Source organism: Haliotis cracherodii, unplaced genomic scaffold (genome assembly GCF_022045235.1).
Source record: "Haliotis cracherodii isolate W230 unplaced genomic scaffold, xgHalCrac1.p SCAF_9, whole genome shotgun sequence".
Taxonomy (NCBI): domain Eukaryota; kingdom Metazoa; phylum Mollusca; class Gastropoda; order Lepetellida; family Haliotidae; genus Haliotis; species Haliotis cracherodii.
Genome location: NW_027266343.1, coordinates 8,776,594 through 8,800,197, shown reverse-complemented (window position 1 = coordinate 8,800,197; position 23,604 = coordinate 8,776,594). Strand labels below are relative to the sequence as shown.

The 23,604-nt window shown below is 38.7% G+C and overlaps 1 protein-coding gene across 1 annotated transcript; it reads left to right on the top strand.

Moving 5' to 3' along the window:
* Positions 1-3,395: 3,395 nt before the first annotated feature.
* Positions 3,396-14,578, top strand: LOC139451689 (uncharacterized). The gene is made up of 2 exons (XM_071233007.1): positions 3,396-4,098; positions 14,166-14,578. The coding sequence occupies exons 1-2, from the start codon at positions 3,396-3,398 to the stop codon at positions 14,576-14,578; spliced, it is 1,116 nt and encodes a 371-aa protein (XP_071089108.1).
* Positions 14,579-23,604: the final 9,026 nt, after the last annotated feature.

Genomic DNA, 23,604 nt, shown 5'->3' with positions numbered 1-23,604 from the left:
CACATGGAACAATTCCAATTAAAGAATTGCATAAGACATCACTTTTTTCAGTGATGCGTCAAATATAGAAATGTCTTCCACGTGTCTCCCATACAGCGTTGAAGCTTTCTTTGTTACATAATTTATTAGAACAAATCCAAATGAGCTAAATGTAAACCACACGTTTCATGAAATACGACCAAATGTTGTCGTACTAACTGTAACCAAATTAAAAGTCTATCCAAATTAACAATATTATTAACCAACGTGTTCTTTGTTTCATGCGTGACAAGTGGTCTAGTTAACAGAGCGGCTTTCGGTATTAAAGGGCTAAAACAAGGACTGGACGCCACGGAGTCAGTATACTGTGTCTGAGTGGGGTATTCATGTTAAACTGCGGCATGGTATCTCAATGAGCTAGCACTATAAAATCGGCATCAGTCCGGACTAGTACAAGCAACCACCCACAAGTACACATATACATGTAAGTGCAATAATTTTGGACGCGACGTTAGACCCTATTTCACCTCACATCTCATACCCACAACCTTTTTCCTAGTTAGATTAATATGTAAACATAAAACACACGATATTTCAATCAGCTGATTGAAGATGGCTTCAATACGTAGTGACACCTTTTAACCGTACTTGTACCACTGCCTGTCACCTGCCTGGTACAGAAGTGAGAGGATACAAAAGAAATCCTTGATGTCATGTGTCAAGGTCTTTTAAGCGTCAACTGTGAAAGCCGACCGTTTGTCCTCACTATGATCGGGTGCATCGAGTTTTTGACTCTAATGCAGCCTTGATCCTCGTCAGAGTTTTTTTTTTATTGCGGTCAGCTAAAATATCAATGATATATTTTGGGGCATTTGATTTTTTTCCACTTCATTTCACAGCCATTGTTAAATCAAGTATCATCTTTGTTCTATTAATTGTCCTCAGTGGCTATATATATACTCATCGCCAAAAGAAACGCCAATACTCTACATGATGGTTAATATATGAAGAATTACGCATATTCAAGAGATATTAGATTGGTTCGATGCACAAACGAAGATATTGGTATGTTGTGTAAACCGACACTCATGAACGCATCACATGTGACGTCATAGATCCATGACTCGAGATGCATCATTTGTCTCGCGCAGGATGAGCATTTAAAGTTTGGAAATCACGTGCAGCATATCGTGATAAGAATAAAGACACTCTGTGGTAACACTTGACTGATTGTTAGTTTCCTCATTTATTAGTCCACTTTGGAAACATCTCTTCTTAACATACTAACTTTTCCATAATTATGTTTCTATATTTTGCGTTTCTTTTGGCGTTTCCACTGATCTTTCATTCCACGGGCAGACAATACCATTTCAAGGATCATAAGCAGTCTCTGCTAAGAGTCAATGTAGTATGATTTCAACTACGTGTTTATGAATCACTATCAGTTCGCGAAAACACCAGAAGTTAGAAGAAAGTGAACGTACCTGCTCCACCGGCGTCAGTCACAAACACATGCAAAAGCATGAAAAGTGTTCACCTGATAAAAAACGGGGCCATGCGGCACAAGTCAAAATAGGGGATTGAGGGAGGATGTTTTACGCCTCTTTTAGCAATATTCCTTCAAACGGGGGACACACGAAATTGTCTTCACACACTGTACCCTTGAGGGGAACCGAACCCGGTCTTTCGGAGTAACAGGCGAACGCTTACTCCAAAATATGCGATTGCAACGGACATCATTTCGGTCATTAAGCTAGCAATGAGTCATCAAAATGTCAACACTGCAGGTAATTTAGAAATATAACTGTTATGTAATTGGTAATGAGTTGATAAATGAGTCGCAAACTGTGGAACTATATGACAATGCCCTCTTCAACTAAAATAAAAGAAGTACTTAAAAATCGACCTGAATTGTCACAATTTACCAAAGTCTACTGTTCCATAAATCTAGAATAAGGTAAAGAAATAAAACGAAATGTGTATTTCCTATGGAATCTCTAAGATGTTAATTATGTATTTCATTTTAGCCTTATCGATTACATTGGGTTACCCATATACAACATAAGAATACGTTAGCAAGAAATAATCGCAAATGTATAGAGACTGACTTATTTACATAAAACACACAAGTTAATATATGTAAACATCACACAATAGATAGACAATTAGTGATTTTGTATTGAACATTCAACTCTGCATGCCAGCTTGACTTGACCTCTATCAAATATAGACATGGCATTACCATATGTTTACTCAGTTTTGTTGTTACATTGACCGTATCCTATTGACAGATGACACGGGCATTATGCATAAATAACGAGATTAGCAATACATACTGTATCACTACCCTCGGGTAATCTGTGGACAGGGCCAGTAGTGTCCTCAGTCATGTATTTGACCCCAGGAGTATCGTATTGGACAATGACGTTTTATTTACGCGTGCAACACGCCTACTCATCTTAACTGTTGATATATAAGTACCACCTGACGGGTACAGAGGATTCATAGGAAATCTCCACTGAAAGGGTGAGTTTTGCATCTTAACGCATGCAGTACGTGCAGCGAGTGGGTTTGATTCTACGCCCATTTGAACAGGTTTTTTTCAGTTATATTATGACGCATTTAAGCTTGATGAAACCTACCGTTTCCGTGAAACCCATGAGCACAGAAATGGTGCTCCTCAGCCTAGAAGCACTATCAGGTCGAATATTGTATTCGAAACGGCGATCGTAGGTTTCTGGTATGTCTGTAGGGTGCAGCTCTGCATAGCGAAATTCGGGGGCTTATACGTTTGCCGTTTTGGTAAATCTTTGGCCTTTTGGCGACACAACATAGGTAAATGGCTAAATGTTTATTCAAGCTAATTTCAAAGCTAATTTCAAAGCTAATTAATACTCACTTGTTTTGATTTGAAATTTATCATTTCAACTCACTGGCTAAGTTTGTGATAGCTGACGTCAGAAGATAAATCATGTGGAAATATACTCACCGCCAAATAAAAAGCTAACAATAGTAACATATAGAGAAGTATGTACAAGTACGTTAAGAAGATATGTAGCCAATGTGTACCACTTAATGACAAAGCTAGCGATCAGTCAAGTGTTACCACAGTGTCTTTGTTCTTATCACGATATGCTGCATGTAATTTCCAAACTTAACACTCTAATATTGCACGAGACAAATCTCGAGTCATGGATCTATGACGTCACATGTGATGCGTTCATGAGTGTTGGTTCACACAACATACCAGTATGTTCGTTTGTGCATCGAACCAATCTAATATCTCTTGAATATGAGTGATTCTTCATATATCAACATGAATTAATATTAATATTTGAGGATTGTTTTAGTATCATTTATGTCTGAAAAAATGTGTTTAATAATTCTAAATTCCATGTATTCTGCAGACAAGTAAGATGAGGACTCTCGCAGTAATTCTTGCCGTGATGGTTGTCGGGGCTTCGTGCCAAATGTATAGAGGTAGATACAGAAACAGAAGTTTCCGTGGTCAAGGACTCAACTATGGTCCTGGCCCTGGTCATGGTCCTGGTGCTGGTCCTGGTCCTGTAAATGTTAGCCCTGGTTTTGGTGTTGACCTCGTCGACCTAGAAGTGATCCATGTCCGACACGGTGACCATATCGACACCATCACTAGAAAGGTTCCCCATGTGTATACAGGCAATGGAATTAATGGTGGAATTGGACCTGGCCATGGTAACCATGGGCCTAGAATAGCTCCTGGTTTTGGCGGACCTGGCTTTGGTACTCGTGGACCTGGGATTACTTCTGGTTTTGTTGGACATGGGATAGACAGACATGGACCTAGAATTTCTCCTGGATTTGGCGGACATGGGCATGGTGATCATGGACCTAGAATTAATCCTGGATTTGGCGGACATGGGCATGGTGATCATGGACTTAGAATTAATCCTGGATTTGGCGGACATGGGCATGGTGATTATGGACCTAGAATTACTCCTGGATTTGGCGGACATGGGCATGGTGACCATGGACCTGGACATTCTTTTGGTAGCCATGGACATGGGAATGTCGGCACCAGTTTTGTACAGACAAAGCCTGGTGTATATCAGCGAGCTCTAGGCCACCACTTGGATCACGGTATGTTATTCAATAGTTTACAATCGGTATCGCATTGATTAATGTTTTACCACAGCTATGCTTGACAACCTGTGTGTACAGTACTGATTCAATATATCAATTTTAAAAACAAAGGACGAGTAGTTAATACTTACAGGAACTGTCATCACAACACAAAGCTTAATCTGGAAAATGATAGTCCGATTAATTATTTCGTGCTTCTTTACATGAAGTTTTGTTGCGATGTTATCGGTTCTAATTATCTGCTAGATAATACTTTAACAGCGCATGTGTTGTCAGTAACTTTAATTCAGCTGATATGTGTTCAAGAGAATATAAAAAAGTTTCTAATGTTCTTAGTATAATCTTGCATTGATTTCGCATTACAGGCCACCATCACTGAGGGACATACTCCAAAGTCAAAAGGAAGGATGTTATTATGACGTAAAGGCTTTTTTCTTGCACCAGCATACTCAATTCATTTTGTATTTGAAGTATTGAGGTTCTGCCTGAATTGATAATAAAAGTATGTGATTAAAACATTTGTGAATTAGTGTTCTTCCTGTAATATCTACACCATCAATCAGAGAGTGGGGGCGGGATCAAGCCTTTGATTAGAGCATTGATTAGTGACACACCTTGTTGTAAGAGGGTCGGGTTGGTGAGCTCTGAGACATTGTGTCATCATGCTACGATGACATGGGATGTTGCTCCAGGTATCATCCAGCTAATCGAGACAAGAGTATTTTCAGGACAACGTGATATAACTGGATGAACAAACAGCTGATCACTCGGAATAGCCAGTTTGCATTTGCTACATGTGTCCAGTTTGCGATAACGTTCGTTGGTAGTATTGCTGCAACGCAAGTGAAAAAAGTATTCGCTCACTTAAGTTGCATCAATACATGTATTTGTGGGATGTTCTTTATTACCCGATGAATTGATCCAGGGCATATACTTTATGTCAGGACGGAAACGTCATAATATTGATAATCTATACATAATATACACTCCCTGGGGAACCCAAGCCAAACTGCCAGTTAGGCGTTAGAATGTTAACATCCACATTGCCATCAGATCCTACCGGGTACATGTAACTGAGATATAAGAAGTCTTTTTGTCAACGTGTTGTTCATATACCGCACATGTGAACTATGATAATATTGTCAAGGTGAAATTGTTTTGCAACATCTTGTATGGTCCAGGTGAAAATGAAAGCTACACAAAACCTTTCCTTTGTCATAAGACATCTCTGCTTACACCAATTTCCCTTTTATGATTCCGACTAATCAGAAGCACGTGTTAATGAACCACTGTCAAATAGTGGTGGTACCAGGTGTTCGCGAGTACCATGTATACTCCAAGTAAAACTCATATACAATACCAGATATCGTGAAATTATCAATTTAAGTTCAGGTGAAACATTTGTGCTATATCAGAGCACGTCAATGTGAACCACATGAAAACTGTGAAGTATACATGAGCAATAAAAAGTATCATTATACAATGCAACGATCTACGTCATATTCAATAGCAGAGAGGCGACCACATGCCATTCGTCAGAAATGCATATTGACTTTAAGTCAGGTCTGATAATTTACGTTATTTTCTTGAGTTTCCAAAAATAGAATGGGAAGTACCCGGAAGTGGTATTATTGAAACCTTACCCAATCAGATGTCTCGGTCTGTTAGAACGGTATTGTAGTTAACATGGTTTGGAATGTCGATTCTGCTTTTTCATCATATACAACTTTTATTGTAGCCTACATGGTTTTAAATGTCGATTCTGCTTTTGTTTTTTTATCATATACAAAGCAAAAAAGTTGGAAATAGTGGGAATCCTCGAGACATATCTTCTTATAAATACGATATGATACGATATCATGATATCTGCTGGGGCGTAATCAATCAGATCTAATGGGTTCTAATGGTTGGTGTGATGAGATGGTGGCACACTATGTCGTTATAGAGGTCGGGGAACAAATTTGATTTTTGCATTTTGCACCCAACGTCACCAATATCGGGTATAACCAACTCAGATGACCAGATATGCACGAGTTCCTCGAGGCATGGTTCTGATGAGTCTTATGTCAGCTTGACTCATGTGAGAGGTGGGCACGGGTGGCTCAGTCGTCTAAGGCGCCGCGATTCGCTGTGAAGAGTTGCGTCCCTTGGACACGCCAGAAACCTATGATTGTGGGTTCGAATCCCGGTTCACCCCGATTATGTTTCTAGGTTTGTCAGCACCATAACCGTGCTCGTTGGTTTCACCGAAGTGGTAAACGCCTGAGACCTGCATCACTTTGGGCTTTACTCTCACATTAAGCTGACACACGCCATGATATAACTGGAATAGTGTTAAAAAAAGGCGTTAAACCCAACTCACTCGCTCTTGTGTGAGCAGCACCGAGTTCTTTGGAAGTGGCGTACACATCTGCCAATGACGTCCCAGGAGTGTTCATTTGGGAAAAGGTCAGGACTGAGTGCTGACCATGGCATGACATGTGTGTTTTGTTGTTGGAGGAATTTGGTCACAATCCCTGAACGATGAGCACGTGCCACATCATTGTGAAAGATAAACAGGGTCATGCAATTGGCAGGCGAGTGGTGCAATGTCGTTGTTCCGATAGTATTGACCTGTGACTCTGCCTTCTGCCATGGAAGTCGAGAATGAACCTCGATTCGTCAGAAGCATGGCATTATCCCGACGTCGATTATCCCAGTGCTGACGTTCCCTACACCACTGACACCTCTGATACAAATGAAGTGCAGGAAATTGTACATATCTTGCCAACTTCTAGAATGCCAATCTAACAGTTAATTTAAATAAGCATAAAAAAATTCTACTAAAAGCAGAGTCCACTGTACGATAACTATGTGTTGATGAAACCTATAAAAGAGTTATATCAGTTGTTCACGGAAATGATGAGCGTAATTAGAATGTCCTGTCCGGTGTTAGTTCAGGCGGGTAACTCGGTGGAGCTAAAGGAAAACTTCTTGGGGAAATTCCCGTTTTCTAATTTGCCGATCTGAGCAGAAATTCTGAATCATACAGATAAACAAATACATAACAAGGAGGGAGGCACAATTAGTGCCCATAGAGATGTCGGTATGTTACCTAAATGTCCTAAGCCCAAATTTCAGTAAACTACGGTTATAACAAACTCTAAGGGACCACTGATGTTAGTTCGTGATAACCGCAGTTCGTTATATAGACGATTTTAATTCGTAACCTGTAGCTCCAGTAGCCTGATCGATGAAACTTTGCAGCAAATTTAATTCGCCGTTTGAGCCTGGTTTCAGATTGATAAAGCCTCTACTCTTGTCGTTGACCTGATACATTGGTACCTGTTCCATAGTCTGCTAATCACAGACTGTGAAACATTGAAGGTAATGGACACTGCACGCTGACTTCAGTTCCTATCATGGCAATAGTACGTAGACGTTCCTCCCGGTGAGGTGCCTGAGGTCGTCCTCTCACGTAGGTGTGGCAGTCGGATGTAGCGATCTTGAGCGGGGTGGTTACTCTTGGTCGTCCCGACCTTGGCCAATCACGTGTTGACCCATGCTGTTGAAACCGATCCCAAAGCCTTGTAATCGTACGTGTTTCGCGACAAATGGTTTGCATGTCCTTGTTGTGATCATTTTGATCCGTGAAACTTGTAACTGACACCATAACACATTAAACCTCTTCATTTCGCACCTCTTGGCCTGCTAATTTTGCTTTTATGGCCAATGATATCCGTATTACGTTTCTATTCAATTTACTAAGTATTAATGCAGTATTTCCAAGTGTACGTAAAGAGGCATTCTTATGTTATCCCTGCTCACATGTCAAAACATATCATGTTTCTTTACAAGGTCTATATATTTCTTTTGCAGCTTTTGCAAAGTTCCCTACCTTCTCGGGATTTGCTGGAATTGGGGGCCTTCATGCTAGGAGACAGGAAACTAACTCGATTTCCTGCTTGTTATGGAGAGCCACGCTGACTTGTGTCATAGTGTCCACTGTGCTACACCACAAATTGTGTCTGAGATGATCTGTCTGTGGACATATACACACAACATGAACGAGCAAGTCCTGGTGGGCAAACTTGTACATGCCACACACACTCTGGACTTTCCCAGGTCTCCTGACTGCGAAAGTTGCAGCTTGTTTTAGTTCTGGATGTCTTTTAAGAATTTTCCATGCTTTGTGGGGGATATAACCGGATGAATTAGTTCAAAATGTTTTAGGTCTTGATCAGAGTTTATGCGTCTTCTCCAGGCTTCAAGATAATTCATTTTAATGGCATCTTTCACATTTTTCTTCGAGGTATGACAGCTGGTTAATGTGCCAGGGGTAGTAAAGCTTTTCAGGAATCGCTCAAGATTATATTTAGCCAAAATACGTTTAATGTCAGGAACATAGCCCAGGGAAGTGGTAGAGCAATTATAGTAATTTGAGAGGGAGAGCCTAGTACTGAAGATTCTTCTCGGAAAGAACGTTATTCTGCTATTGCATAGGTTCCCTGGAAACAGACATTTCCATGGGTATCCATCCACTTAGGGCATTACAAATATCCTTCGGTGTGCTTCGAGGGAGGCCTTGTGCAATTTTTAAAGCAGCTCTCTGGACAAGCTCTAATGATAACAGTTCAGCTTTGCTTAAGCCACACCACAATTCATATCTATACATAAGATACATCTATACACATCTTTAAGATGTTGGAACTCACCAGAGGGTTCAGTACTCTTACGGGGACTCGTGGTAGACCTCATCTTTGAGCAGGCATCTAATGTCCGTTCCAATAAGCTATATTCCGAGTCAAGTAAAATTCCAACATGTTTAATTTCTCTTGTAGTAGGGATGGTTTGACCATAGAACGTTATGTTGATGTTAGCAGCACTTGATTGGCCAAAGGTTAATAATTTGCTCTTTGAAGGAGAAAATGTAAACCTCCATTGCCCACTGTATGTTTCACAAATAGACACCTTTTCTTGAAGATGAGTTGGCACTGAAGAGATCAAAGTGATATCGTCAGCTTTGGTGGGAGCTGTAATTCCGACGTCCAGTACAACAGATCCCTTCTTACTCCTAACTAAGATCTCAGCTATATACATGAGGTATTGTTTTGCAGATAAAATGCTCCCTTGTCGAATACCTCTGTGAAGATGAAACCAGTATGACTTCTCGTTGTTTGCTAGGACACAACTTCTCATATCCGTGTAAATATGATCAAAAATTGTCCAGAGAGGATGTGGCACTTCCATATAGAAGAGGTTCGGGAGAAGGCCAGGCTGGTAGACAGTGTCGAAAGCCTTAGAGCTTTCACGGAAGGCTACATGAACTACATCAGAACGCTCTGAGTAATGGTAAGCTGTTTCTTGTACAAGAAATGATGTGTGGATTGATGAAATTCCTTTTTGGAAACCATTCTGTTGATTACATGGAAGGGTGTTAGAATCTGTGATCTGTGGAGGTCTTTTGGATAGCACAAGTTCAAACAGTTTAAATATAACTGGAAGAAGTTAAATCTGGGTACTATAACCCCATTCTTCCAATCACTTGGGATATATCCTGATTGTAATGTGGATTGAATAGTAAAGCAAGACACACACACTTTAAGTGTTCATCACTATCCTGTACGTACATAAAAGATACATCATTCCAGTATCACAATATCTCTACTGTATAATACATTGCCTCCTACTTGTTGGTTGGTTGGTTGGTTTGTTGTTCAACGCCGCACTCAGCAATATTCCAGCTATATGACGGCGATCTGTAAATAATCGAGTCTGGATTAGACAATCCAGTGATTGTTATCATGAGCATCGATCCACGCATGTATCTACCAAGTCAGCGAGCCTGACCACCCGATCCCGTTAGTCGCCTTTTACGACAAGCATAGTCGCCTTTTACGGCAAGCATGAGTTGCTGAAGACCTATTCTACCCCGGAATCTTCACGGGTCGCTTCCTACCTGTATACATACTTGCCAACCCCACTCAGTATATTACTTGCTTGATAAAGGTGTTAGAACCTATACAGAAACGTCGCTCTTAATTGTAATAAAGAAGTTGTTCATCCATAAACTCTTATCCTTACTTGTTCATCGGTGATTTTGTCAGCACCTGCTGCCTTGTTGTTTTTAAGTGAGAGGCACAATCGAAATATCTCTACCTGTGAAGTAAATAGAAGTTCAGCCTTGTTACCTTCTGCTTGGATTGTTTGACGTATTTTCTCAACTTCTTTGTCAATGTCCCATTTGAACTCATCATTGAAATGTGGTTCAGATTTGTCCATAAATACATCTTTGAGATTGTCTGCAAGGGCATTGCATATCTGTTTGGGGTGTTGGACCTGTTTGTCTTTAATATTCAAACATGAAATCTGTTGTTTCCTTTTCTTCGTCGTAGCAGGGCCCAGAAGAGCTTCTGGCCAATGTCACTTATCTCGTCGAGCTTGTTGAACTCTTCAGCCTCAAACTTCAGGGCAGCAGTCTTGAGTCTTTCATTTCCTTATATTGTTTGAACTCCTCATGATCCATCCCCCTTGGACGTCCACCCTTAATCAATATATTTCTGCGCATCATCATAGCGATGTTCTCTCACTGCACCTTTCCAATACGGCTTTAAGTGCTAAGATAATTTGGATTGTGGAATACATTGATCTGATGATTTGATACCACAGCGAACTGTACATAAAATGTCTCAACGGTTTCTGAACTGCACCCCTGCTTTGGAAGAGACACTGTCCGCAGCAGGTTGGAGACGCTACTGGTGTAATCCTTTAGCGTGACATCCCTTTTCACCTTTTCCCAAGAAGGTTTGGAGAAGTGAGGTTGACTTTCTTCTTCTTCAATGATGCTGTTAATCAAGGAGCATATTACTGGGAGCTGATCGGATATATTCAGAAATCAGAATATAATCGAATGATATCCATCATCATAAGCTTGGAAAGTAAAGCTTTGACCTATAAAATCATTCCGCATATTGACAGCTACACGACTATTTTTCTTGACAAAATCTGTGAGGGATTTACCTCTCTGGTCAAGTTTCTTGCAGTACCTTGGTCCACATAGTCCTGCATTGAAGTCACCAAGGAGGACAACTTGTCCTCTGAGAGCGTATGCTTCATAAAAGTCCTGCAGTTGTTGCAGGAACACAACTAGTGATCTGTTTGAGGGAGGTAAGTTTACCTGGAATCTTGGTTGATGAGCTCTATCCATGTTACCCCTATCACAGTCCACTGTATGATCGGATATATACTTTTGGAGCCTTTTATGGCACAGTATGGCGATGCCTCCACTTCAGCACGCACTGTAAGTGTGGTGTTGTTACTCTAGAGATATTTTAAGTAGGTTTCATTGAGGACATCCATAAAAGACAAGTGGTACTGTCTAAGTTGGTGATCTCCAATGGCACATATGTCAATACAATGCTGAGATAAACACTTGTTGAGGTAAGGCACACTCGACACGATTCACCTTGCGTTCCAGCACATCATATTAAGTCTATTGTCTCTGTTCATAAGTTTGATGTGCATGTGTTCCTTCTCCAGTCTGTGTCCAGATAAAACTTCAAATAAATCATCACTGTAATTTCTAAGATAGCCTCTGAAAAATACAAAATTATCTCTTGCTAGTTATCTCGACAAAGTTTCTCCATATCTCGATCTTCTATCCATTTTTCTCTTTAAGGAGCCTGAGGGGTGAGGTTAAGGAGCCTGAGGGGTGAGGTTAAGGAGCCTGAGGGGTGAGGTTAAGGAGCTATGGGGTGAGGTTAAGGAGCCTATGGGGTGAGGGAGATCTTCATACTGTTTACACATATTCAGTACGACATGGCGTAGAGCATCTAACTCAATGGTGCCATTGTTTGCCCTTCCTACCAGTTTTGACACAAAGTCTTCTTTTGGAACAGAGGACAGGTCTGACATGAGATAACCAATACGTTCTGAATGTCCTCTCTGGTTGTGTAACTCCGGTTTGACAACATATTCACCCTCACCACTAATGACTGACCCGTCACCCGAGAGAGGAATCCCAACATTGTTAGTTTCTTCATAAACGTGTGTGTCAAAAGTTTGCAACTAATCATCAAGCACTTCTCTGTCATATAACTGACATTTAGACAAACTTTGTGAACTTTCGTCATCCACATCGCCATTCAACACACGATTTGAATCAGAGAGCAGCGGGAATAGGTCTACATCCGACGTCATCTTGTTCGCCTGAAACAACATGGGACCATATGGTACAAGTCAAAATAGGGAATGGCATCAGACATCATTTTTGTCACTGATGCGTCAGATTTGGAAATGTCTGCCTTAAAACTTTTTGAAAGCTTTAATGTTGTAACCTTGATCGAACAACTTCTGAGCAAGAGTCGTATGACGCTCTTTGAAGTCTTGGTAGAAAGAGCATGCTCAATTGTATCTCAAAAGTTGTGAAATGTAAACACCAAAGGCTGGAGCTGCGGGAATATTGCTCTACATGAAGTTGACTATTGGAAAGTTGAACTCATCCCTCTTGTCATACAGTTTTGTGGAAGGGGTCATCCTAAATCTTTATGCTTATATCAAAATAGGAAACAGATGAGACGGTCTCACTTGGCACACGCCCTCTTAAAACCTACAAAATAAGCACCTTTGACAACAATGTACAACTCGATTGTGAAAACACGTACGTGATCTGTATATTGTATAACTGTAGTATATTTACAATTAAATGCTGGAAATATGGGGTATACTTGCTATTTATAAACAGAATAAGAGAGCAGTCTTTATTCCACACAAACATAACATGTACTAAGCACAACATAGCAGGACACTGCATTGCACAACACACTTAACATTACCATGGTACTTACTTTTCAATAATAAATTTTATCGCAGCACCACAGAACAGAAAAAAACATTATGAAAAAAAATGAAAATTGATAGAATATTTCAAAATTGTGTAGATTTTGATTCGAAAGTACAGTAACTTAAAATCACTCAGCGAGAAGAAATTTTCCATTGATACAAAATCATTGGCTATCACTTCATCATCTTTTTCACATAACGATGATGTTTCCTTTGACGTTTAGTACTGACATAACGTTGTTTCACCCGCCAACCTGTCTGAACTGTAGGCGGAAGAAGTCATCAGTGATATAGTGACTGATCAGCAAGCCTAAAAGGTCACCCGTTAAACATTGGGCACTCTGTTACTATTATCCTGTCTTAGAATTGTCACATCAACTCAGCCGGCGGTGATTTTGATGTTACTAATGACGTCTCACCCACGTAGATGCAAAGAAATTTTACGCATAAATAACTTCCGAATCACGAAGATTTCAGTTGATCATTTGACTGCAAAGATACCACGTGTGAGTATGACTTGTCATGCATGCTTTGATCAGGCAGTTTCTGTGGATAGATGTTAGATATAGTTTAATATATCAAAATTGTATTTTAAACTAACTTATCTTTATACTTTATAACAGGTAGAACATGCAAGTTGGTTATATTTTTTCAACATTTCGTTTAGTTCATATGTCAGCAGATTTGGTTGATGCTAGAATTCTATGTTGTCATGTTAACCTTATGTCTATAAATAAACAATTTTCATACAAAGACTATTGTGTTTATGTAAAAGTCACAACTGAGCATGTGTACATTTATACATATTCATCTTATAGACTTCTGGATGCATATTCATATATAGATATGTATTTTGACCATGATTATAGGACTGGGACGTTGGGGAAGCCTAGTGGTTATTTGCGTTCTGAAGTCACGCTCCCTTGCCCACTTGCAAAGTGTGAAGCCCATTTCTGGTGTCCCCGCCGTGATATTGCTGGAATATTGCTAAAGGCGGCGTAAAACCATACTCACTCACTCATTCGCATTCATAAATAGTATAGAGAGTACGTCCGAAATAATAACAACCTTATGTTCGATAAATATATATATTTATCATCATATCGAAAATGAGGTTTGTATTGTCTTTGACGTACTCTTCGTAGCTCTCCGTCCTACGGTAAGTATGGTTTGTAAATTCATCTTTCCGAGTGGATGAAATTAGTCCTTCTGATTTTTTCCTGGAACGTCCCTCTTTCTTACAGATACAAATATGAAGACTATCGCCTTTGCTCTAGCGTGTCTGGTTGCCGGAGCAGCATGCCAAGTGTACAATGCTAGGCACGGACGTGGTCACGGCATCGGTCGCCAGGCCCGTGTCACACACGGACACGGTGTTAACCACTATGATTATGAAACGCGACACATTCAACGTGGTGACACAACGCATACCATCACTCAGCGGGTGCCTCATCTGTATACTGGCAACAGCCATCTGAATGGACATGGTCACGGACGTCATGACATTGGTTACAATGGTTACAGTGGTTACAATGGTTTGGGTAATCTTAACGGGTACCAAAACGGATTCAACTCAAGATCATTTGGAGTTGGACCCGGTATAGGATCAAGCATTGGAGGTCGGTTCAACCGCTTTGGAAGAGGTCGCAGATATTAGGATGAAGTCTGACAACGGTAAGATATTTGGAGTGCTCTGAAAAGCATTTCTACGTCAAATAGTTTAGAAGCTGCTTCAGCAGGCTCTATCAAAACATGTTTGGTTGTTTGTTTAACGTCGGTTCGAGCACTATTCCAGCTTTTTGACGGCGGTCTGTATATAATCGAATCTGAACCAGACAATCCAGTAATTGACATCATGAGCATCGACCCACGCAATTGGGATACGATGACATGCTTCAACCAAGTCAGCGAGCCTGACCACCCGATCCCGTTAGTCCCCTCTTACGACAAGCATAGTCGCCTTTTACATCAAGTTGCTGAAGACCTATTGTACCCCGGATCTTCACGGGTTCTATCAAAACATGAATATACTCTGTTGTGCTACACATATAGGTCGTCCACGATGTTGCGTCTCGATATACATGTTTATATAATGTCAGTCGATGGCTTGGTATCTATGTCGAAAGCGTATTCTGTAAAAATTATTTTTAAAAAGCAATGAATTAAATGAATAAGCTTTCAATTAATTGCATTTGATGGACGTTAAATACATGTAAATGCAACACAATTTAAATATAGTATGTTCAAGTATGTTATCAGCAGATTCAATCACCAAAGTTAATATTTGATTGGGTACATGTAGATATATAAATTTAAATAAACAAGGCGCAAATCAGGTGAATCAGTTTGAAAAATATTTAGGGGAATATTTTATTTTTCCTTTAACGCTTTCCTTTTTATTTTTACAGGTCATTATCGCCGGGGAACATTCGTGCTTGACGCACGGGTAGGCATGGACAATGATTAAATTGTCGAGGTACCGTAAAGACAACCATTTTAATTGTGAAATAGGAAGGTTTTGTATTAAAATGGAACTGAAATTAATAAATCACGAATTACCTAACGACTTCTGTTTTATTTTATTTTATTTTCACTGCAATAGTGAGTGAATGAACTGTATTTCAATTATTTGACGGCATGCCAGCTCGAAGTGATGGGACGACACACGGGAAACACGAACACGGCCATAGGTTTCGGACGCAACTCGCACCTTAGAGGACTGGGATACCCGTATTCCTTCATTTCATGACGACCAGCATGTTCTATAGCCCACTGGTTAAAGCTTTCGCTAGTCACAATGTTGTGAAAAAACATTTCAGTTGTCCCCGGCCGTGATATTGCTGTAATTATTACTAAAAAAGGCATCAAACTATACTCACCAGCATCACACCCAGCATTCACACCAGCATACACACCACCACCCACACTAACATCCACACCGCCCCTTGATGATTCCTTGTTAGATCGTGTGGTCATTCTCGCTGACTTAGTTGATGCATGCCATCGTATCCCAATTCATCCTATGTGGAGATTTAAATGCAGGGACCGGTAAGGAATAAGATCATTTGATAGATGATGAGATAGATTATCTACCTGTTTATAAAGAATATACTTCAGATGAATTTTGTCAACAACGATGTGTCAGTGATTTTTACATAAATAACTGTGGTAGAGTCTTACTTGAATTGTATAAGTTACATGGGGTTCACATCGTAAATTCTAGGACAAACTCAGATAGTCCAGGTAATTTTACATTCATTTCTCACGCAGGAAGTAGTAATGTGGCTTATTATATTGTTTCATCGAGTTTATTTAAATCTATAACCCGTATGTCAGTGGTTGAAAAAACCTACTCAGATCACTTGCCTATTGTCTGTCACTTAAAAAATCTTACTCTTACTTGCTCTTTCCAACAAAAATAATGCCAACACTTCATCTGCCTTATTGATATAACCCCTGTACCAAAATATAGACTTCCTCCTGAGCAAGATGTTTCCTACCACCTCATCTCGGTAATACTTTAATTGGAGAATTGTTCAATGAGTTTGCAGTCATTTTGAAGTATTACCTTAACGCAGCAGTTACTAAGCTCACTTATATTGTGATATGTTGTGCTACGAGTGCTGGCGCTGTTTGTTCTTGGTCCAGTAAATATGGTCTATCTCAGCCAGCCTGGTTTGACAGCGAGTGTCAGAATATGAAATCTAGAAAGTATTTATGTCTTGAACTTGCAGAAATATATAAGTGCTCAATCAGAATTTAACAAGATTTGTGAATGTAAGAAAAAACTCTATGACATAAAACTGAGTGAAGAAATTAATAGCAGCGCATTGTAAAACGTTTTGTTCTTACGTAATAAATCACCAGACAGTTCTATAACTTTGCTATTTTCAGAATTTATGGAATCCAATGTGCATGACGGCAAAAACAGAATTTGATCTATTAATATCTGATTTTTTAGATCGTCATATGTGTTATGAATGTACTGATATTCTATTCACGAAAGAATTGTGAACTGGTGAGATCACAGAACAAGAAGTGAGGGAAGCATTAATAAGTCTTAAAAAATGGTAAAGCGTCAGGCGTTGATGGAGTCCCACCAGAATGTTACAAAATATCAGGAGATTTTCTGATACCATATGTGTTACTCTTGTTCAATAAAATCCTTGATACATGTATTTTCCCCGATACATGGGATATTTGAATGATAATGTCTTCATACAAATTACGAAATGTTAGTCAACAAAATAATTACAGAGGTATATCTGTTTTGAATGTCATGAGAAAACTATTTGCATTTATTGTTGAAAAACGACTTAGAATTTGGCTTGAAGTAAATCAAATGATATCTGAAGCTCAACCAGGGTTTCGCTCTGAGTATTCTACAGTTGTCAATTCTTTGTTCTACAGTCACTTTGCTCCAAATATTTATGTAAACCTAGAGGTCATTTTTATTGCGAGAAAACCAATGTTATTGGTTTTTTTAGAAATGGTGGAATTGTATCGAAGCATGAAAACTGGATATATGGTAATAAATCATTTAAAAATTGCAAGTTATTATAAGTATTTAGGACTATTATTGTCCTCAAGGCTAAATTGGTCAAAGGCTTTTAAGACCTTAGCGCTTCAGGTATCTAAGGCAATGTTTCCTGTTAATAAATTGTTCAAGGAAAATAAATATATCTCATTTTTCACAGCAAATTCGATGTTTGATGGTTTGATGTTCATAGCCAGCTGCGTGTTGTTTAATACTGGATAAAATTATTAAATATGGAAGCTCACAGGTACCCGTTTCAATGTTACAAAATGCTGAAGCAATTAGATGGTGAAGGGAAAACGAATTGGGTGTCTTGTGTAAGAAGCATATTATTTGATACTAGATTTTCCTTTGAATGGATCTTACAAGACACTGGTAATGAAAAACTATTTTACATACATTTAGATTATTAGATGTATTTCAGCAAAACTGGCACCAACAAGTTTCCTTTTCACACTTCCTCAAGCATTATACTAGTATCAAATCATTGTTACAATAATAAACTTATTTTAAGTATATTGCAAGATAAAGCTCTTATGAGAGCTCTTTGTACATTCAGAATATCTCTCCTTAACTTCCTTGTCAAGAAATATCGTAGAGCCAAGGATAGTGATTTTGTAATTTGTATATATACTACCTGTACCAACCAGGAGACTGAAGACGAGTTTCATGTTCCTTTTATATGTGAAAAATATAAAACCTCGAGATTAAAGTTTCTACCTCATTTAGATGTTACACGTAAAAAGACAATCAGTTAATGATCAATTTGTTGAACTCGACCAATGAAGATGTTATCAAATCTTTAGCAATGTATTGAGACTTAGGTGAATATAATATGCTATTTTCAAGATCACATTGATGTTAATGTATCTGTTAAAACCGAACTGTACTAAGGGCCATATTGCCTTGCATGCTGAATAAACTGTCTGTCTGTATCCCAATTGCCTAGATCGATGCAGGGTTCGGTCGGTCGCCTTTTAGGGTTGACCTGTGAAGATCCGGGGTAGAATAGGTCTTCAGCAACCCATGCTTGCCGTTAAAGGCGACTATACATGTACTTGTCGTAAAAGGCGACTAACGGGATCGGGTGAGGCCCGCTGACTTGGTTGATGCATGTCATCGATCCCAACTGCGTGGATCGATGTTCATGATGTCAATCACTGGATAGGTCTGGTTCAGATACGATTATTTACAGACCTATGGCTGGAATATTGCTGATCGCGGCGTTAAACAACAAACAAACCATTCTCACCACCATCCATACCACCATCCACACCGGCGTTCACACCAGAATCTACATCAACATCCACATCCGCAGCCAAACCAGAATCCACACCACCAACCACGCCATCATTCACACCAGAATCCACACCAGTATCTACACAAGCATCTATTACACAGCATCCACACACATTAACACTCTCACTGCAAGAACGACAGCCTTCAAACTGAAATCCTACCAAACACAAATCACAGCAATGACATTAATGTGGACAGACCTACTCGCAACAGGCAGCCAATGATGCCCGTCACATGGGATTCATTTTATACGTATCAAGTGAGTCAGTTGGGAAGTACTTCAAATAATGATACAAATAGAGACATTCGCGACCCTTTCCACATGACCCTGGGTCATTTATCGCGTGTCCCTTTTATCACAACAACAATGGTGACAGTTGAATGTACCTCTCCTACTTATTCCCTGACAGAAATGATCGAATGATTGGCCTCAGCTGACAGAATCACAACTATGTATTGCAATATCGCAATACCTGACATTGTATTACGTGTAACTGTTTGGCAAGATGTGAAATTGCAGCAAGTGGAATAGCTTTTTAGGTACTAGGTATATCTCCTTATGGTAAAAGAATACATTTTATCCCAAGGTGTCAATGCCGCTATCCATCGAGACAGCAATCACTCAGCTCATGTCAACGATTGATCAATATAATGGGAGTCTCCCCACTGTGTCGGCACCTGTTCTTCTGGACTACAGGTGCCGACAGGTATGCTTAATCCTTAAACAATAGTAACCGACAGGGGTCATCTCAAGACATAGATACATATTAATTTCTTACGGTGGAGAAAGTCGTTGTTGTGTTTGATATCGAATGTATTCACAAACGGCACATACAAATCAAATAAGAAAATCACTGATTTTTATAATATGTACACGATACCTGTACGTTAATACCTTTCACACCACCCCTAAACATGCTTACCGACACTGTCTCATAATTCCCCACCACCACAACAACAACCCCAAGCTGTCGGCACAGTGAGTGTAAACCATATACTGTGCAAGACGAACTTTGCTGGATTTTGTAGTTTTGTTCCTACTGAAATAAATTTCATGCATTCTTTCTGGAACGACAGAACATATATTTCTTTTCACGAATATTTAATTACTTTGCGTGCTATTTTCATATGTTTTACTTTTAAAAGTAACTTATTCATACAGTCGAATCTCTTTGAACTAGAAGAAAAACAAACAGATAAGAAGAATAATCAGTAGATACTTTGTTGGGCCCGGAACGCGTCCTTCTTTATTTGTCATTTTTTGGACAGGGGAAAAGAAGAAAGAAACGCGTAACTACACATTGGAAGGCATGCACAAAGGAAAATCCTTTGTATTACTGATTATATACAGTAAACTACGGTTATAACGAACTCCAATGGACCACTCATTTTTGTTCGTTATAACCGTAGTTCGTTATAAGCATATATACAACACCCATACAGCAAATGGCCGGGACCAAATATTAAGTTATATCCGTCAGTTCGTCCCGGTCTTTTTTACAGTTAGTTTTGGTGTAGGTTCTAACACCGTTATCAAGCAAGTGGTTGTGGTTTATTTCAGTAAATCAGGCCACAGGCCCATTTTACAATATATATTCAAGCATTCAAACATGTTGCGCCACAAGTGCATGTAGTAATATCAATACTTATCAGTACAAGGGTATCTGAGACCATATACATACGGTGGTAGAATTAGTAGTTTATATAATGGACAACTGCTTGCTCCTCATTTTAAGAGCAAAGAATGTAAACTTGGCAAGATTATTGATTGTGAAAGCATTACTGGTGGTAAATAAAACTTTACATTTATGCTCTGATGGAGTAGAAAGTTACTTCTAATATCGTCATAAAACGGACAAATTAAACCAACATGGTATTCTGTTTCTACATTTGGAATGATACAAAATGGACAAAGTGGACTCTGAGAGAGAGTAATCCTAAATGCAGCAATATTCACAACACTTAAATAATTTTCATATTCATTTGATAGCTTATTTGTTTTATACAAATATAATGAAGATAATTTGTCAAAAGATTCAAAGAGACACTGGTTATCAATATCAATACATCGTGTTCTTAAAGCGGATATAAAAGAATGAATACAAGAAACTGATTGTCTATTCCAAATTTCACCATAACCAAAGGAAAATAACAGATTTTTAACTTTCAGTGCCCATCAATCTAGACCCTTTGGTCCGGTCATACCCTTTGACCGGTCATACTGGTACACATACTTGTGATATAATATACTGTTTTCGTTCTGAGTTAATAAACGCAGCCAGTACTTAATAATTTTCAGATGTTGGTTTACTTTTAACGAGTATCTCCCAAGTTCAGCTGTTGCTACAATATTAGGAACAGTTTTTCTCAGTTTCAAAATAAGCTTGCAGAATTTATCATGAACATTTAAAATATCTTTAGAGGGATGAAATCCACTTATCTCTGAACCATATAATAATATGGGCAGTACTTTAACATCAAAAATACGAAGTAACATTTTCAGGGGAAAATTGTACATATGTGATTGTAACAATAATATTACCTGCCAAGCTTGTTGGGGTAATATCTTTTGAGTTTTATACCAGGAACCCGAGCTTGTACTCCAAGATATTTATAACTGGACTATCTCAAGAGGGCTGCCATTAGGAAAAAACTTTTCATAGCTTTTAAGCCTACCTGTCTTACGAAAAATAATGATTTTACTCTTGGTAGAATTAACTTTAATTGCCACTTATTGCAATAATCCACCAACTTATCTAAACGTTTTTGTAACCCGAGAACAGTGCTATCAAATAGGATAATGTCATCTACAAATAAGAGTATGAAGAGATCCAGCAAGTCTAAATTAAAACACATGACTTCACATTTTGATACATATTATTCAAAAGCAACTGATGTGCAGAGTATGGCTGGCAAGCATATATATAAGGACTGAATAAATTTAAAATTATAAAAAGTACCAGGCAACCAAACAATCTCAAGCAAATTCTTTGTCCATCCAAATATTCTTGTACAGAGAGTGTACCATGTGTAAGTAGATATAACACACCAAGATGCGGCACGTGTAACATCATAAGTGAAGGTACTACTTTCCTTTTTTGCAAATGGCCAGGGTTTCAATGTGAAAGCCGACATGAACTGCCGCAGCAAAGATGTGGTGTATGTTATGAGATGTTCGGGATGCGGCGAAAACTACATCGGTGAAACCGGCATGGAATTAAAAGATAGAGTCACTGTACACAAACAGCAGATTAGAGACCATAATGTTCGATGCTTAGGTGTCAGCAAACACATTGATGATTGCGGAAACGGGAAATTTACTATTTTTCCGTTTTATAAATTGTATACAAGTAACAAGCAGCTGAGACTGGAAAAAGAACAAATGTTTATCCAGTTGATGAAACCCAAATTGAACTCTAGGATGTATTAATAGATTTGTCATTTCAGTCGTTAATGTTGCACTGTTACTTTACAAATACAGTAAACTACGGTTATAACGAACACGCTTATAACGAACTGACGGATATAACGAACTACTTTTTTGGTCCCGATAATTAGCTGTATTAAGCTGTATATATGCTTATAACGAACTACGGTTATAACGATATATATATATATATATATGTGCAGGATGCAGGATGACATGCAATTTCCAAGTGACCACGAAAGACAATCTTGCATGAAGGTACGTGAGTTGGCATTAAGCCGCTTTGTGGTATAACATCTACATGGTGTCAGTGTAATGGATGACGGATGCCTCAAATGACGCAGGTTTTGCCACTTTGCTGGTACACTGAGTGATGTTTGAGGCTACATGTATGATGAAACGTGCAATTCTGTATTGAAAGAATGCCCATCGAAAACGGAGGAGTAGAACAACTCTAAAAACATTCTTCACAAACCATTCTGTTCAGTTGGAACTAACCTGAACTGAATTTTACTGAAGCTATCAACAGATCTCAATGGACAATATACATAAAACCCAATATCTAATTTTACCTTTTCACATTTGCATTACATATTGATAAAATGTAGATGCTTGATATATACATTTTAGATTTTGAAGCTATTAATTCAGTGATAATATTTAAGACATTCACACCATTAGCATTATTATGAATATTAACAATTTCTCATTTATATTTCTCATTTAGACCAGCCACGTGGTCCTGTAGAGTCTGGTGTAAAATCGTGGCACCTAATGTAAAAAAAAAATATAAATAAAAAATAAAGCGTTAAGCCAGGACTAATTTCAGCCTGTCTCAGTGACAGTGTAAACATCGACAAAACCCTTGCCATACTCAGAAGACACCCCACCCCCCCCCCCCCCCCCCCCCCCAAAGCAAAGTCAAGCATATATATGTTAAGTCAATATGTAAAATCAGGCAATGTGCAAAATGACTGACATTTTACATAGGCCATTTACAAAACGTCAGATATTTCTTTCATTTTAAAATATTTTTCCTTCAGATTGACTAAACGTTATTAAGCAGTTCAAAAGGGTATAAAAACATCACAAATGACTCAGGTCTAGGATTAGAAGCAAAACAAAGTTAAAACATACATTGACCTTCATTTTCTTTTTTTTTCTATCATATCAGTCAATGGTTAATGAAATAGAGCATAAAAAAATCATATAATAAATGGCAAAAATATTTGTAAAATAACTGAAATATTTTGGCGTTTTATATTTCCATCATTTTACAAAATGACTAATTTTACACATTGACTGTAACATATGGATGTTGGAATTGCATCCGACATCAGTTTGGTCACATTATCCTCCGCATGTTTACCATTAAACTTTTGAAAGCTTTGCGGAGGCCTTGCATATAACAACATTGATC

Bases quoted from the DNA above. Each gene is read 5' to 3' on its own strand.
- LOC139451689 (XM_071233007.1), top strand. From the start codon at position 3,396: ATGAGGACTCTCGCAGTAATTCTTGCCGTGATGGTTGTCGGGGCTTCG. The intron at 4,099-14,165 runs GTATGTTATTCA...TCTTTCTTACAG, and splicing joins AGGCCACCACTTGGATCACG to ATACAAATATGAAGACTATC.